General features: G+C 53.1%; 1 protein-coding gene across 16 annotated transcripts in view; it reads right to left on the bottom strand.

Annotated features, from left to right (window-relative positions):
• Positions 1-17,619, bottom strand: part of ARHGEF7 (Rho guanine nucleotide exchange factor 7) — a 169,318-nt gene that overhangs the window by 101,150 nt on the left and 50,549 nt on the right. For 12 of the 16 annotated variants that reach the window (XR_012327785.1, XR_012327786.1, XR_012327788.1 and 9 more), the window contains exons 3-5: positions 13,219-13,303; positions 9,775-9,905; positions 3,928-4,129 (exon numbers count right to left, since the gene is read on the bottom strand). Coding sequence is in view for 11 of the 16 variants with exons in the window: in XM_073795413.1 (XP_073651514.1) it covers positions 3,928-4,129; positions 9,775-9,905; positions 13,219-13,303 (418 nt within the window). In the remaining 5 variants the exon portion in view is untranslated. Of the gene's footprint in view, positions 1-3,927; positions 4,130-9,774; positions 9,906-10,306; positions 10,407-11,155; positions 11,407-13,218; positions 13,304-15,260; positions 15,320-17,619 lie in introns of those variants that run through there. The other 4 variants (XM_073795416.1, XM_073795418.1, XM_073795420.1 and 1 more) reach the window with 4 other exon arrangements.

The following is a 17,619-nucleotide window of genomic DNA, read 5'->3' as shown; positions in this document are numbered from 1 at the left end:
GACGTGCCCACCACCAGCTCCGTGACGCCCTGAGGGCGTGCCCATCACCAGCTCCGTGACCCCGAGGACATGCCCATCACCAGCTCCGTGACCCCGAGGACGTGCCCACAACCAGCTCCGTGACCCCGAGGACGTGCCCATCACCAGCTCCGTGACCCCCTGAGGACGTGCCCATCACCAGCTCCGTGACCCCCTGAGGACGTGCCCATCACCAGCTCCGTGACCCCGAGGACGTGCCCATCACCAGCTCCGTGACCCCCTGAGGACGTGCCCCACCACCAGCTCCGTGACCCCCTGAGGACGTGCCCATCACCAGCTCCGTGACCCCGAGGACGTGCCCATCACCAGCTCCGTGACCCCCTGAGGACGTGCCCATCACCAGCTCCGTGACCCCCTGAGGACGTGCCCATCACCAGCTCCGTGACCCCCTGAGGACGTGCCCATCACCAGCTCTGTGACCCCCTGAGGATGTGCCCACCACCAGCTCCGTGACCCCCTGAGGACGTGCCCACCACCAGCTCTGTGACCCCGAGGACGTGCCCACCACCAGCTCTGTGACCCCTGAGGACGTGCCCACCACCAGCTCTGTGACCCCTGAGGACGTGCCCACCACCAGCTCTGTGACCCCTGAGGACATGTGTACCCTATGCCCTGAATATCCCAACAGTACTTATCCTCTGGAGTTGTGGTGAGGACTGAAGTCACAGATGAAAAGCACTTTCTACAGGAACCAGAACATAAAAACTTGGCTATTATTGCTAACTGTGTTATTATGATAATGAAAATACACTTGCTTTTATTATCAACAATAGAACGATATCAACTATAGAAAAAGAGCAACAATGAGATACCACTTTACACCCGTTAGGATGGCCATTATCAAAAAAACAAAACAAAACAGAAAACAACAAGTGTCAGCAAAGGTGTGGAGAAATAGGAATCCCCGTGCATGGCTGATGGGAATGTGAAATGGTGTAGCTGCTGTGGAAGCAGCACAGCAGTTCCTCAAAAACCGAACATAGTCACTGTACGAGCCAGCAATTCCACTCCTAGGAATACACCCAGGAGAACTGAAAGGACTCAGGACAGACATCTGTACAGCCATGTTCACGGCAACATTATTCACAAGAGCCAAAAGCTAGAAACAACCCAAAAGTCTAGGAACAGAAGAATGGATAAATAAAATTCGGGTGTGAAATAAAAACACGTACACATATGTACTGGTCTCTGCCCCCGGTTCCTGGCACGAGGCTCCTGAAGCCCTCGGAACTCCTGACGAGGCCGCTGGGAGCATCTTCTGTTCTAACACTGGGTCTCTGACCCTGTTCCTGACACACAGTCCCTAAACCCCCTGGAGTTTCCTGGGTGACAGGGGCGTCCTTTGTTCTCATGAGGCGACTCCAGGGGGGCTTCTGGGTGGCTCCTGGTCACCACAACGACCAAGCCGTGATTAGAAGCTCGGAGCTTCCAGCCCCGCCCCATTCTCGGGAAGGCAAGAGGGCTGGAGACTGAGTTAACCATCACTCATGCCTCTGGGATGAAACCTCCGTAAAATCCCAACAGCGTGGGGTTCAGAGAGCTTCCAGGTCGGGGAACACACCTACGTGCCAGGAAGGTGGCACCCCAACTCCACGGGGACAGAATCTCCCGCGCCTGGGACCCTTCTGGGCCTCGCCCCCTGTGCCTCTTCATCCGGCTGTTCATCTGTGTCCTCTCCTCCGGGATAAACCAGGAAACCTGAGGAGCGCTCCCCCCGAGTTCTGTGAGCCCTTCCAGCAAACTATCAAACTCTAGGAGAGGGTCACAGGAACCCCGATTTACAGCCAGTTGGTCAGAAGCCCAGGTGACAACCTGGGGCTGGTGGCGTATGAAGTGGGGTCAGTCTTGTGGGCCTGAGCCGTCAACCTCTGTGACACTGACCCCAGGCAGATGGCTATCAGAACTGAACTGAACTGCAGGACACCTAGCTGGTGTGATCCAGTGGCGTGATGTGTGGAAAGCCCACACGCTGGTGTAAGAAGTGCTCCAAGTGTGGCGGCAGTGTGAGAACAGAGGAGAAACACAGAGGTGTGAGGGTTTATCAGTGGCATAACCGTACAAGGGCATATCATTCAGCCTTAAAAAGGAGTGAAATTCTGACACACACACTACAACACAGGTGAACCCAGAAGACATGCTGAGTGAAATAAGCCTGTCACAAAAGGACTAATCATGTATGATTCCCCTAACACGAGGCTCTTAGGAGTCAAACGTCAGTCGAGACAGAGTCGCGTGGGGACTGCCAGGGGCTCAGGGGAGACAGGGATTGTTTGAGGGGTTGAGAATCTGGGAAGATGAGGACGCTCTGAGACGGATGGTGGTGGTGGCTGCACAACAGCGTGAACGTACTTGGTGCCACTACACTGTACACGTAAACATTTTTTTTAAGCGGTTAAAACGGTCAATTTTACATTATGGTAAATTTTACTACAATCTAAAAAAGACAGAAGAAGCACGTGTTATTCCCCCCCAAAATCCAACACCGAAACCTTTACCAATCAGGGCTGCAGGCTGCCTTATTAAAATACTTATGGTCTGGCGTCACTGCTAGGAAAATACTCGTTTTATCAAAACTGTCACGTTCACTTTTAGACAGCTCTTCTTCTTGCTACCTCAAAAAGCCGAAGAGCAGCAATTAGTGCTCCCCGGGCTCCTGCTCTGTGCCACCAGGCCCGCAGCACAGGCTGCACCAACGCGCACGAGGGAGCCCCGCTGACCCCACGAGGGAGCGCCGTCCCCGCACCCTAACCTGAAACGCCCGTGGGCCCTGGGGCTCCTCCCCACGCGGAGCCGCTCCCATCACACTCCTTCCACGCGGCCCTACCCGCACCGCGGACCACCACCACTCTCCCCAGGCAGAAGCAGAGCACCGCCGCACACAGCAAGGCCTTTCCAGACAACGGACGACATGCAAGTCAAGTCACAGCAGACGCGGCCTGCAAATCCCTCCCCACCTCTGCGTCTCCGGCCACCCACTCTTCCCTTTAAGACGCTGGTTCTGAAATCTCACTCAACAGAGCGCCTACACCCCAGCTCCATATGAATACAAACATATACACATACACACATGAACCCATGAAGGCAAGGACTACATGACTGCACTGATAAAACCAGCAGTCTCCATCGATAAATGAACGCTGCTTCAGGGAACGAGGGACTACTGGGCAGACGTGCTCGGGAGGCCTGCCATTCCCCCCCGTGACGCCACGCAGGACAGCACCACACACACACACACGCAGAGGCCGTGCGCCTGAACTTCCACACCCATACCGGAGTGACACAAATCACAGATCCCAGGCCGCAGAGAGAACCGCGATTCCACGACGTGAATCTAAGCAGAAATGAAAACAGTGCCAGTACCACTCACTATTCCCTTTCAAAACAAGATAAGCATCTGAGTGATTTTTTAAATTCAGTAATGTTAAGCAATTGCAGAAAACCTAAGGAAAGCGATGCATTTTAAAATGCTATTATGAGCACAAAGAAAAGGACAGAAATTACTTAACTGTACGTGACGGGCAAAAGCACCCACAGCAAGAAACCCACCACAGCAAGAAGCCGCCACAGCCTGCGGGACAGAGCCAGCTCTCAGTCCTGACAGCAGCCCTACAAAGGGCGATAAGGTTTACCTTATGTAAAAGCGTAACCACAAAAATAAACCCCAACCGATTTGAGATGTTTCTCCTTACAAAGGGAAAATAACAGAGTAAGCCTCTATTTTATAGTGCTGATGTCGCAACGGAATGAAGAGCTAGCCTGTGACCGTGCAGCCCTTTCCCCAGCGCGGGGGCAAACACCACTCCCCCTCGCAGAAAGGACACGGGAGACTGGTCCCGCCCAGGACAGGGGGCATGTGCCCTGCCTCCTGCTCCCCCGCCGGCCACTCACCGCTGGGCTTGATCTCGCGCACGTAGTTGCTGGGGAACCAGCCGGTCCTGCCGCTGTGCGTGCCCTCCCACCAGCCCCCTTCCTCCACCCGCGTGACGTGGATGACGTCGCCTTTCGCAAAGGACAGCTCGTCTTCATTCGTCTGCTGGAAGTTAAACTTGGCTCTTACGACCAGCTGATTGTTGCTATTATCCGTCATGTCCTAAAAAGGGGAGAAGGGAGGAGACGTCATGAAGGACACACATTCTACACTGTGATGACACGAACAGATTTCGCTTGGACAGACAGGGCGTAACCACCCCATTCATGTGGCAGAGGAGCGCTGGACACACCAAAGTCCCCACGGCCCTGTCCACTGCCCCAGGTCCAGTCCCGGAGGAAACCCTCAATGGCTGCAAAGGTCTTATTCCTGCCAGTGTGGTGCCTACATGAGCAGAGACACACTTTCACACACATTTACACGCTACACACTTCTCTACAGTTTGCAACAAGTTAATACACTGTGAGCATTTTCCTAGCAGTCCTTAATTACTTCAGTCTTAACTAACTGCTTAATATTACACTGTACGGCAGTGCCATTAGTTACTTAACCAAGTCTTCACTACTAGACTTGAGACCATGTCTAGTTGCTTTCTACTGCAAAACAAGGCTGCATCAGAACTGTCTGCACATGTCTTTGCACACGCCTGTAAATGAGCCGATACGTTAAATTCAGGTCAGAGAACACGGATGACACATTTTAAATCTTAACGCCCATTGCTAAGTTGCCCTCCAAAAAGGTCCCAGACATTCCCGCCAGCAGCGTCTAAGACGTCTGACTGCTTCAAACACTCACCGACACTGGATACTGCCAAACCGACAGGAAGAAAGGGTACCTCATTTTAACCTGCATCTTTCTCAGAGATTAAGCCTAACTGCAGATCTCTGAAAAGTGGGCAGAGGAAGGCAGACTGGCTGGAATGTCTGTCTCCATCTATCCCAGACCGGGTGCTGGGGAGGCCTGCAACCTGGAACTGCCAACGGAAGTCGACAAACAAAAATCCCCAAGCAGAGTCTGCTCTCCTGGCCAAAGCGGCGGGAAAGGGACAGCACATGGGCCACTCAGCCAGCACGCGGGTGTCCAAGGGGACCAGGCAGGACGTCCCATGGCCCACCAAGCCCCAGAGCTCCTCCAGCACCAGTGACATCAGCCAAGATGAGGCTGGGAGTCCAGCGTCCAGTCCCCCCAGGCGGCAGCAGGCAGCCCCATATGCCCACACAGGTGTCCCCTGCCCTCCACCCAGCCCCGTGGGGGGAGCCAGGCCCAGCGTCTCCCCGACCCCCCTCCAGCAGCACTGTCAGGGGTCCAAGAGAAACCCCAGTGACACCAGGTCAATGAATCTGACCCGACACCACAGCAAGGAAACCAAGCTGTCCCCAGAACCACGGTCTACCACCCTCAGCCAGGACCGCCACACAAAACCCCATCAGCCAGGGCTGCAGCCACAGACGCAAGATCTCAGCAGGATCCAGCATCTTCCAACACACTCTCCCAAGTGTCTAGGATAGAACTGAAGACACCCCTTATTCCAAGAACAAGGAAAATCGGAGCCTGACTGAGAAAAGACATGGATCCCAACACTAAGATGAAGCTCTCTCAAAACAGACAAAATAGAAAATCCCAGAAATGAAACAGAACTTACAAAATCTACTCAAACTGACAGAGTGAAAAAAAATTGAGAGCCCCAGGGACTTGGGGGAAATGACAAAGATCTAAGATTGGAACCATCGAAGTCTTGGAGGAGAAAGGACAGAGTTGAAAAGGAGTCTAAGAAATACGGCTAAAAATGTCCCAAATGTGACAAAAGACACAAACACACAAGGTCAAGAAGCTGAGTGAACCCCACACAGGACACACCTGAAGAAATCTGGACCAAGTCACACTGTAACTAAACTGCAGAAAGCTAAAGACAAAAAAACTTTCGTCTCAGGATAAAAAAGACATCTGCGGATATGCAAGATCTGAACAACTTTACCTCCCCTGCACCCTTGCTCAAGAAGTTAGTATAAGATGCACTCCTCCAAAACAGGGAATTAACCACGAAAAAAGTGAAGACACAGAAAGACATGGAGGAAGTCGACTCGGGTCAAAGGAGTCTGCAGGTGATGAGGGAAGCACAGAGGCGGCAGCTGGCACGTCCTGGCTGCAACCAAGAGACGCTCCGGCAGCCAGAAGACTTCACCAGCGGCCCCCAGGAAGAGGAAACTGAAAAACCCTAACACGTCTGAATGCGCAGACAAGATTCCTTCAAGAAAGGCCACAGACCAGACTATAATCTGCACAAGGTGCACAGAAAACTAAAGAGGCAACAGAAGGTCATCAGGAAAGCACAGTCCCAGCACACGGTGGCCCCACTGTGAGTCTGGGTCATGATGGTGTTGCACTAACACCCACCCAACGAAGCCACTAGAGGACTCAGCCACGGGGAAGGGAGGCCCGGAAGCACCCGTGAAGCTAAGGCCCAGGGGAAGTGGAAGAGCCCTGATGCCCCCTGCCACTGTGGGACGTCCACAGTGGCAACACTGTGTTATTTTAAAAAAAAAACCCAAACCAACCTTTATATAAGGCATTTTATTTAGAGAGACACAGAGAAAACATGGGAAGCGGTTGTGTCTCTACTGATTGTTTCCTAATAGCAAGTCTTGCAGAGTTACCTGAGTCTTTAAACTAGGTTCATGTATCACTAAGCAAGATGAAAAAGATAAAGCACAAACACAGTGCTCAGGCAGAACGTCAAGAAGAGGAGCTGATAGAATGCCTAAAATAGTTCATGTGTGTTTATCTATTTATGTGTTTATACGTTAACTGCTATAAATCATGTTTATTTAATAATTCAAATTAATACATTAAATATCTAACGGATTAAACATTTAATGCATACTTCACATTTAATACTTAGAATATTCGATAAAGCAATCTCTCATCCACATTTGGCAGGAAGCCTCTGGCTGACCACTGTCCCCTCAAACGCGGGGTGGCAGGGGCACCTGAGCGGTGAGGGCCAGACAGGGCTCACGTCACAGCCGGGACACAGCACACACACGCTGTCCTCGCTCTGCTCAGAGAAACATGACCCGCTCATACACTGTGTCAGGTTCTCTCTCTCTGCAGACCACTGTCATCACTCATCAGCCGTCTACTCTGATCTCCATGACATTCTCCTTTTTGTGACTTCCCCTGGCTTTGCAGAGCCGATTCGGGTGACAAATTCCAATAACGAACATGACACGTAACAAACACAGGTGCAGAGCAGGCCCCTAAGGAGGTCAAACTGCCCTGGGAGCCCTGCTGCCGGCCTGTCTGTCCCCCTACTGCTGGGCACACACCGGGCGGCATCCAAGTGGCACACGGGGCTCTCATCAGGACGCTGCCGAGGTGGTGACCTACACTCTCCCTACAGCTGCAGGCCAGGCAAACACCAGGGACGCCTTCCCCACCTCAGAAAGGGACACTCCACTAAGCACAGGACAGGGTGACGTCTGCACAGGGCCAGGCGGCCAGGCTGGACCCCTTCATTCTGACGCCACAGGTTCCCAGCCGTGGAGCACGGCCTACACCCAAGGATGGGCTCTAGGAGCGCTGTGAGCGGGCGCGAGCCCAGGCGGGGTGAGGACCACGCACCAGGCAGACAGCCCAGCCCTCCGCACGGGGGGCTACCGCCACCGCTGCTGCTGCCCTGGGAGGCTGGAAAGGGCGTATTCAGTCACTAGCTTACCACTTCAGCTCTTTTCCTCCCTTTTCTAAAAGCTCCCCTGAAACGAGGGGTGGAGAAATCATTATTCCCTTTTTTTTTTTAAATAAATTTATTTATTTTATTCTTGGCTGCGTTGGGTCTTCGTTGCTGCGCGTGGGCTTTCTCTAGTTGCGGCGAGCGGGCGCTGCTCTTCGTTCTGGTGCGTGGGCTTCTCACTGCGGTGGCTTCTCTTGTTGAGGAGCACGGGCTCTAGGCGCGCGGGCTTCAGTACTTCTGGCACGTGGGCTCAGTAGTTGTGGCTCGCGGGCTCTAGAGTGCAGGCTCAGTAGTTGTGGCGCACGGGCTCAGTCGCTCCGCGGCATGTGGGATCTTCCTGGACCAGGGCTCGAACCCGTGTCCCCTGCAGTGGCAGGCGGATTCCTAACTACTGTGCCGCCAGGGAAGTCTGAAATCGTTATTCTTACCTAGCAGGTCAAGAGGAGTCTCACCGCATTCGCCTCGTGAGTGGCTCACCGGGTCCACGGCACAGGCAAGGCGGCTGGGGCTTTTTAGTTCTGATGTAACTTGAACTTTCTCTTGCTAATGAAACACCAATGCTATACTTACTGTGATCTCAGCAACATTCATCACAAGAGAACATTTAACTTTATCTTACTAAAATTATTCCTTTGCAATCCAGTCCTCATTTACTCAAAAACAAAACAAACAAAAAAACCGACAACTGCCACAAGCGAATGGGTCAGACAGCAAAGGTTTCTTTATCCAAAGCTTGATTTTTCTTGCATTTTCCTTGCATATTTCATAGAGCTAATTGAAACTATTTTTCAAGTGGTCTGGGCATCTTCCCTTGCTTTGGACCACAGAGCTTGCAATGGGACCCTCTAAGTCCGTCCAGCCTCACGGGGTGGCCATGAGGGTCACATGAGTCAGTCCAGGTGAGACACGGAACCAGCCAGAGCTGGCACAGAGAAAAAACGCTCAGGTGTGTTGTGTTGTTCACAAGGCCTGAAACAGGGCAATGGGACTTCTCAGAGAGGAAGAACAGTCACAGACACACAGCATGGAGAGTTAGTTCGAGTTCAAAAAGTTCAAAAACACATAAAAATTATATCCCTTCTACAGCTCTCCGTTTTTACCGCTGCTTCGTGACCAAACTCAAATTAACTTCTCTCTACAACACACAGCTCCAACGAGGTTAACTTCCGTTTCCGAGGATCACACCAGCTTACTGGGCAACACTCTCTGGTGGTAAAGTAGAGAGCGGTGGTCTCTGAAGACTCCAGGGGGGTCGGTTCTCTTCAGACTCACAGGACGAGCTCCCTGATTCTCTAACATACAATAATTTACTAAAGTGTCGCATGAAGCGAAGTCACAGCACCGCTGATCGAGCTGAGGACCAGGCCACCATCCGGTCCAGAGCGGGCTCGGCTGTTCGGCAGGTGGACACGCGCCCTGGCTGGCGGATGGGGCGGCCCCTCCCCACGGTCTCCGCTCGGCCCTGTACTTCACCTTCTCAGGTCCTCATTTCCAAGCCTGTGCTCGCAGCCTGTCTCCTGACGATTTACAAATGGGTTTTCCTCACTTTCCAGGAGGACTGTTCATCTCAGGTGGCTTCCCCACCTCACCAGCACCGTTATAAGAGAGTCCCTCCTTCACAAGCTGCATCCTGACTCAGTAGGGTGCTGTCACGCTTTCATAAAGAGAAAAAAACCCTCTAGGTTCTTCGGCTTCCAGCCATTTCTTCATCATCTAAGTACTAGGTATGGATTTCTTATTCCCAAACTTCCGTACCTTTGTGCAGAGTAGATAAGAAAATATGATGCAAGTGACCAGGAAAACGTTTTAAAGGTCACATCCCTCCAGATAAACAGGTCTATATCTTAAAATAGAGCGCCCCAAATACACAGATTTCTTAGAAGCCGTCATGAAGCACGACACGCGGATAATCTGGTGATGGGCAAACGTCAGACCCGAGAATAGGAGCAACGGCAGCAAAGGCAAACCACCCTCTGGCTGAGCAACTCCCCGGAGGCCCGTGTGTCCTTCCAGACACGCTGCACACGCCCGGCTCCCCAACACACTCCCGTTCTCAGGGACCAACTCTCACACTTACCAAACTCCGATACTGGCCCTGGAACAATTTTGAAGTCCGACCGTGCGAAGGCTGGGGTCCCAGGGAGTCAAAAGACTTGATCCGGTGAGAGGAGGGCCGGGCACACACGGAGTCACTTCCCAGGCCGATGTCTGCAAGGTCGTCACAGGGGAGAGAGCGAGCTGAGTCCCCTGACACTGCGCCCACACCCCGCACCGGGCTCCGAGGGTCAGGGGGCCACCCGCGCAGGAGACCAGGAGCAGAGTCCCCGCCACGGGACCGAACGACCGCACGCGCCCCAGGCACCTTCCCGGGAAGGTGAACAGAACTATTTAGCAGTCCTTCTCCAGCTAAGTTCCGAGTTTACAACGTGTTTCGTAACTGTTTTCAGTACTTTCCCCTCACCTGGAAACAAGAAGCCCCTCACACTCAACTCCTGAGCAGACAGACTCCCCCCGCGTCCCCCCCGCACGCCCACTCCTCCAGGATCGCTCTTCGCGCAGTGGGCGAGCCGCAAGCCTGATCGTGCCAGAGACGGAAAAGACTCTCTTACTTGAAACAAACGGAACCCCCGGCACTTTCCGTCCAGAAAGGCCCTTCTGAGGATGATGCCCTCGGCACGACGGCAGGCACACTTCACTCACCTCACAAGGCTGTGAAAGGACGAGAGACCACACAGCACTAAAGGCTCAGATCTCTCTCTGGAGTCGCTGCAAGATCACACACCCCACTCAGGCCACCAGCACGTAAATGTCAGCAGCCCACTTCGCAGAAGCGATGTGATTTTTTTAAAATGAGGCCACGAGAGAGTTTTCTAGGGAAATCACTGTTTTGACATGCACGCGCCTAGCAATTTCCTACAGCTATGTGGGGGGCCTTCTATAAAAATGTCCTGAAACTGGGGGTCTCCAGGTCCTCTTTCTCTGGCAGATCCCTTTGGATTGGCTTACACAGCGTCTTATGACATTCTGAATTAGGTACCAACAACTGGAAGTCTGGGGACTCCCCAGGGAAACCGGCATTCCCAGCTGTTCTTGAAGCACCGGGGCTCTGGCGCCTCTGGCTCTGCGCTCCCTGACTGACCCAGAGCTGAGCAGGGCCCACGCGGGCAGAGCAACCGCTGCCCTCTGCCCCCCTCACTCCTCCATGCTGCCTGCCGGGCTCCACGGACCTGGCATCCGGAACCCCTGTCCTAAAACCACCTTGACGTCTCGGTGTGGAAGCCCCTCCAATTCTCAGGCCCTGCTCAGTGCTGGCAGTAAGGGCCAGTGTTTGCTCCCGCCGTGTGGCAGAGGCCTGGCAACTGCGAGCACAAACAGCGCCCAGAGGACAGGCGTGAAGAAGCTGCCCCAGTGGCCGCCTGCCGTACCCAGGGAGTGTTTAGGATCCCTTCCTTCCCCACCTCCAATCTCTCCTCTGTCCAAGTAAAAGGCAAGTATTCCTCCACAAGCCTGGAGAACACGAAGGGTCTCCCTGAAGTGCCGGAAGCAGAGGAAAGACGTGACGGGCTTCCCCAACAACGACCCTGGAGTCAGCAGGTGCACCTGTCTTACACTTGCGGCAGCCCCTACAGCCGACGGCTGAAAAGGCACCGTCACCTCCTTCACGCTGACTTCAGAAACACAAATGAAGAGCAGCAGCCAACAAACACAGAAGCAGAAAGTTCTCTTCACCTGAGAAGGCTCAGTCCTCTTGTTTAAAAGCTGAAGAGAGAAGTACCAGGTTTATTTCAGAACTTCCAAACAGGTCTTCGTAAAGAACAGCGCTAGATGCTCTGCGTCCAGGGTATATCCAATGATGTCAAGAACACACGAGAAACACTTCTGCATCAGATGGGGGTGGGAACGATGGTAACACATGCCCGGATGATACAGCTCCCGGCCTGTGTCCATGCTTCCCATGGCCTGCGGGGCTCCGCCTCGATCACCGAGGGTCTCGCGGCCCGGTGGACGGAGCAAAGCCGCCCTCGTCGCTCCCCCTCTCCTTCCGACCCACCGGAACTTACACACCCAGAGCGAGAGCAAACCTGCCGTCTCCCACCCGCGGCCTCACACGTGGGGACTGTGTCTACCAAAGCCGCTCTCGCCCCCGCTGCCAGAGAGCGAGCCCAGCGGAGGGCAGTGAGTGTCAAACTGCGGCCCAGACGCCGGCAAAGTGCTGCAGGCGGGCCGGGGCCGGGGAGGCGCCCGCGCTGCACCCGCCGCCTGCACGCGCTCCTCCCCTGTGAAGCGCACTCATCGACTGCCGACGCTCCGACGCGGCAGGCCGGCTCCTTTACTATCTGTCTGCTCACGTTAGCCAATCGCTTCTCCCCGGAGGGATCGAAGAGGCAGCACGAGCTTGACAAAACGCCACAAGCCCCCTGTCTGGAGGGTGCGATGGCTGCATGTCCTTATGTCCGCCTTGATGCCCCCACTTCTCCGCCCCCTCTCGCCCTCCTCCTGGACTTGGACCCTCACGCTTTCCTACACTCGCTCACCTGGGTCCTAATTTAGCGTGTCCTCAGGTGCTGTCACCTCAACAGCCCAAGACATTCTCAACTTCAAGCCCGAAGTCAAGCTATGAAAAGGGAAGCCCTGCCCGGGACGGCGGGCAGCACAGGCTGCTCTGGGCGCACGTCCGCAAGCGCAGACAGCGGGGCAGCGCCCAGACAGCCCTCCCAGCAAACGAGTGGCGTGAGGGGCCCCGGAAGCGGTTCCTGCAGCCCCGAGCGTTCCAACCCCATCCCGTCCCCACACAGTGAGGAAGGGTAGGGGCGAAATGAGAGGAGACCCTGACAAGAGAAACTTACTTTTTCTGATCAAAAGAGACAGTATCAAGGGCTAACTGCCCCTCCCAGGGATCTGAAACTACAGTCCGTAAAGGTAAGTAGAAAACAAACATGACTTTAAAACAAAAGAGCCTCTAAGCCCTTCTGGTGCCTCAGGCAGCCTCCAGGCCCGAGCTAGCCCCACAGGAGCACAGACAGACCCCGCTGTCCTCTCCGCGGTCGGGGAGCCCACCTCTCCCTAGAGGTGCAACTGGGGCTCGAACCCGCAGCCCACAGAGCCCAGGTGCCCTCGTCACCCTCAGGAAACCTGGCCCAGGTAGGTGTTTACTGTAGAGACCAGCTCACTGGCTGCACCTCAAAAACAGGCACTAGATCTGCTCACGAGATCTGAGCTTTAATCAGCATGAACTCCAGAGCAAGGTGCTTCACGCTCCAGGACAGCCCATGCGTTGCCCCTGTGAACAAGGCACTCCCCCTCTGCTGTACTTTCCTCTCTGCTCACAGGAAGGAAAGCACTGATATCTACCAGGACCTAAAGAGGAAGACTCTGCTCGCAGCAAAGGTGACAACCAGAATTTTAATGCAATCCTTTTTTAAATTCAATAACGTTCACTCTGCCTCACTAACACAGAAGCAACAAGGTTTTTGCCCCTCTTTCTTCCCCTCCCCTCAAATTCAGTAAAAAAGAGACTTACCTGCTGTTACTTTATTTAGAGTCACTAAGGAGCTGAGGACCTTGTTGAAATTCTGCCCCTGATACAAATCGTTTGCATCAAATGTCTGAAAGGGAAAAGTGAACAAGCAGAATTAGCAGAGTCCAGTGTCGGGCAGTTCTGCGCAGTAATAGGAAGACAGTAGGCTTCGCAGGCGAGACCCCAGGAGGTGGCACACCTGGGAGCTCGGCTTCCGGTCGGAACAGGAGGCCAGGCCAGATCCCCTTACTGGGGCCGCTCTGGGCCCGAGTCCAGCTTCCTAACCACCACGTCCCCACCCTGCCGCACCCTCCTTCATAACCTGGGGCACTGCTGGCACTCCGTGAAGGCTCCTCTCCTTAGACTGAGGCTGAGGCCTCAGGGCAGGCCTACTACAGACTTCCTCTCCTGGCCACAGCCGATGCCAAAACCAACAGCAGCAAAAGGGAAACGCCGACATCAGAGAGGATACGAGAGGGAAGGAAGGGAAGGCAGGAGAGGCCGATTCCAGAAGAGGGGGAGCGGGGACACCGCCACCCTCGGGGCAGAGCACGAGGCCAGACCAGGACCGTCTAGTCTGCATCGCTGCAATCTCGGCCGCCTAGAGACCGGGGACGCGCCCAAGCTAGTCCCCTCCCCGCCCACCCTCCTACACCCAGGAGCTGAACGATGCTGCGCATCAGGCTGCCTAGACACAGCACGGCTGATCCACGATGTGTGCGCAAACACACGCGCTAAAGCAAACACGTCTCATCCCCAAACACTGTCTGAAGACCACATACACCTTCTGATCACTGAATAACTCCTTCCCTCCCCCCAAAAATTTAATAGTCAAATCATCCACAACTCTGTGCCAGAAAAATTATGAAAAAAATTCTTTGAGATGCAGTTAACAGACAGATGTGTTTAGATGCCCAAATGAAAACTGTGTTAACATTCTTCAAAGGTTCTCTCACTGGGGCAAAAATGAACTATGGTGACCAGTCATCCCAGGAGGGACTTCCTCTGCAGGCCGCCTGTCACCCCTCCCCCGACTCGGCGGCTCCTCTATCCCACACCCTGCCAGGAGCCCCGGCTTCCCCCCTTCCTGCTTCTCCCTCCCCCTGCACAGCTAACTCTCACTCATCCGGCTCCCGCCAGCCTCAGCCCCCGACCAGGCTCAGCAGGGCCCAGCCAGGCTCCCGGCACACTCATCACCACGACCTTTCGGTCTATGTGCGTGCGCTGCCCTAGACCGTGAGATCTACACAAGCAGACCTCACAACACCCAACATCCAGAAAATGGCCAGCCCACAGTAAGAACACCATGCTCGCTGAATGGGCAACAAGGCGCCAACCCAGCCCGGGGCACTGAGTGTCACCGTGGGACAGACACATAAAGAGCAGCTGAGAAGAGCCATTCCAAATCTAAATAACCACTGCTGTCTTCCACAAGTCTTCAGTCTCAATTTCTGAGATGAGTAGAAATCATCACGAGGCATGTTTGTTTAAACATGAACGAGAGAGAGACGAATCCAGAAGCTGAAAAACCACCTCCAGGAAGGAGGCCATCAAATCCAAGTCAAGAGAGGAGCTGCAGACACAGAGCCGGGAAGGGAGCCGTAAACACAGACACCCAAAGCCCTCTGTGAATGTCACTCACGCATTTCTCATCTGATGGAGCAAAAAATAAAGCAATTCATGCTGCCAGATCCTGCCTGTAAAAAGGAGTATCCCCTTAGAAGAGTCTTTAGAATCACCTAATAGCACAGACTTTAACTCATTTGTTCTGATATCTATTATTTAAAAAGAAATTTCCAAGTCAGATGAGAGCATGATCTAGGCTGATACATCCAGCTACATTTTGTAATGGGCTGGTTGCATTTTTTATCAAAGTAGGACCCTCAACAGGCCTCAGCTTCCTTCTGCGCAGGACATAAAAGTGCCTTCTCTCATAAAAGGTGGGAGCAGGTGATCTCAGCTCTCAAGTTCTAATTCTAGAGCTTGGAAAATTCAAATCGTGGTATTCTGCAAAAAAAGAAATATACATGAAAACATCCACTAACCTTCATCGTGGTGAGGCAGAGAGTCACAAAACCCAGAAAAACAGGATGTTGAAAACTGAAATTTCCTGTTATTCCAGAACTATATATCTTTTTTACTTGGATACCAGGAAGCGTCTGGTTGGCTGAAACGGCCCACCAATGGGCTCCAAAGTGACATCAGAACTTAAGTGAATTCACACACACACCACATTTCTTAACAGGAAGCTACACAATGAGATGAGACAAACGCTTGCCACCGAGAGGGAAAAAAATGCACATTCTGAGTCAATAAAATGTTTTGACTAAGGTGCTTCTCTAGAGAAAGAAGACTGACTACCTCCTGAAATAGAAATCTATTCAACAAAGAGCAAAGACTGAAAAATCTTAGGGTACAGAGAAAGTCTGTACTGTGGGAATAGAGGAAGGTCTCATTAACAGGGCACACAGTGACCCCGGGGCGCTCATGCTTAGGAGATAAGCCTGCCCCTCCCGTGGACCTGCCGTGCGGGCTGAGGGCACACACACCCACCCTCCACGCCTCTCAGGTCCACGCTCCCATGCCTTTCCTCAGGGGGTTCTCAGGAGGGGCCGCACGTTAGGATCTCCAAGGACCTTAGAAAACCAAGACACTCAAGCCACATCCCAGACTAATTATCAACAAATTAGAATCTCCAAGAAAGGGACCCTGAATCAGAATGTTAACACTCGTCAGGTGATTCCATGCAGCCAACAGTGAGAAGCACCTCCCTGGAGAGAGAGGGAAGGTGTCAGGAACCCTCTCCCCAGGCAGGCTCACTCCCTCGCACCCATGACCATCCCTTATAAGCACAGAGAAGAGGGAACACATACCCCAAAGATCTTGGAATCTACCCAACTGGGAACGTGTATTTCCAAAAACTCACCCTCACTTTTATATTTAAGTGAATTAAAGGTACAGTAGACTAATCCAATATTCTCAAACTTATCCTACCAGTTTTCTACCAAAGAAACTCATAATATTAAATGTATTATAGTTCATTTTTAATATCTTACTTTCAAAAGAAACAATACTACGTAATGCAATACAACAAATACCACACCATGTGGAAACCAGGCTAGAAGGGACCCAGAGTATTTAAAGTGGGACATAAAAATACTTTCTGAGAAGTGTCTGTCGTCACCCACAAAGGGGAGCGAGGTTGGGATGAGCTGGGAAGGAGGTGGACAGTCCTTCCGAGCTTGAAGGCTGCCCTACTCCGTGTACTGAAGCCCTCTGGGCCTCGGCTTCGCATCCTTGAGACGGAACAAGGAACAAAGGCCTGAGGATGAGGACGCCAACGGCGGGAGGCAGCACCGTGCCAATGACCCCCAAGTTCAAAAATGAGTGAAATTACAGATACTCAATCTTGTACACCAAACCTCAAGGTCTCCTGAAAAAACTGACCCATTGATAACTACGTTCAACCAAGGAAAATTCTCTTTTTCTGTAATACAAACAACTACAAAACAAAACAAAGAAACCTTCCTCAAGGTGGGGTGCTCGGGAACGGAGAAGAACACTCGAGAGCCTGTGCAGAGAACAGACCACACGGCTCCGCACAGCGGCAGGCGCTGCCCTCCACGGGCCCCCAGCAGCGCCCCAGCTCGCGCTTGGGCGGGTGGCCACGTCACTCGCCGCAACGCCAAGGCTCCCCGCAGAGCTCTGTGCACACCAGAGGCGGCAGCAGCTCCACCACCGGCATCGCTCCGCGTCTGTCCAGCAGAGGTCCAGGTCCTCAGAGCACCCAACGCTCTGACCACTGACCCTCAGAAAACACTGGCAGTGCCACACCACCAAAAGGGCTGAGCCTGACCGTCAAGCACCTGGCCCAAGCTCAACCTCCCAGCCTCAACTTCTGCCAGCCCTCTAAATTATCCTATTCTGACATATTCCTTATTTCTACTTAATATCACATTTCCAGATGTTCAGGTTTAGTTCCAGAACTAACACCTGAAATAAGGAGGACTCATCTGCACCTAAGGAAGATGAGGCTGCACATATGTCGACCGTCACCAGCACCAACCTGGCAGGGCGAGGCCATCAGGGTGACCCACATGCATGGGCCGGAGCTCTCAAACGTGCAAACCTCTAGCCAGAAAGAGGATGACCGTGCTTTGGCAGAAAGAGCCGCCGTGGTTTTCAGGGAAGCGTCACCAATAATGTTGTAAAATAAAGAGGTTTCCAAGGCACGAGATAAGAACTGATGCGTCAATCCAGAAAGTTCACGTTCATCCCACTATTTTCCAACTTCCTTTTTTTATTCTTTTAAAATTTATTTATTTATCTATTTGCGGCTGCATTGGGTCTTCGTTACTGCGTGCGGGCTTTCTCTAGCTGTGGTGAGCAGGGGCTACTGTTTGT

This window comes from Tursiops truncatus, chromosome 18 (assembly GCF_011762595.2).
Source record: "Tursiops truncatus isolate mTurTru1 chromosome 18, mTurTru1.mat.Y, whole genome shotgun sequence".
NCBI lineage: Eukaryota > Metazoa > Chordata > Mammalia > Artiodactyla > Delphinidae > Tursiops > Tursiops truncatus.
This window is presented reverse-complemented; position numbering and strand designations above follow the sequence as displayed.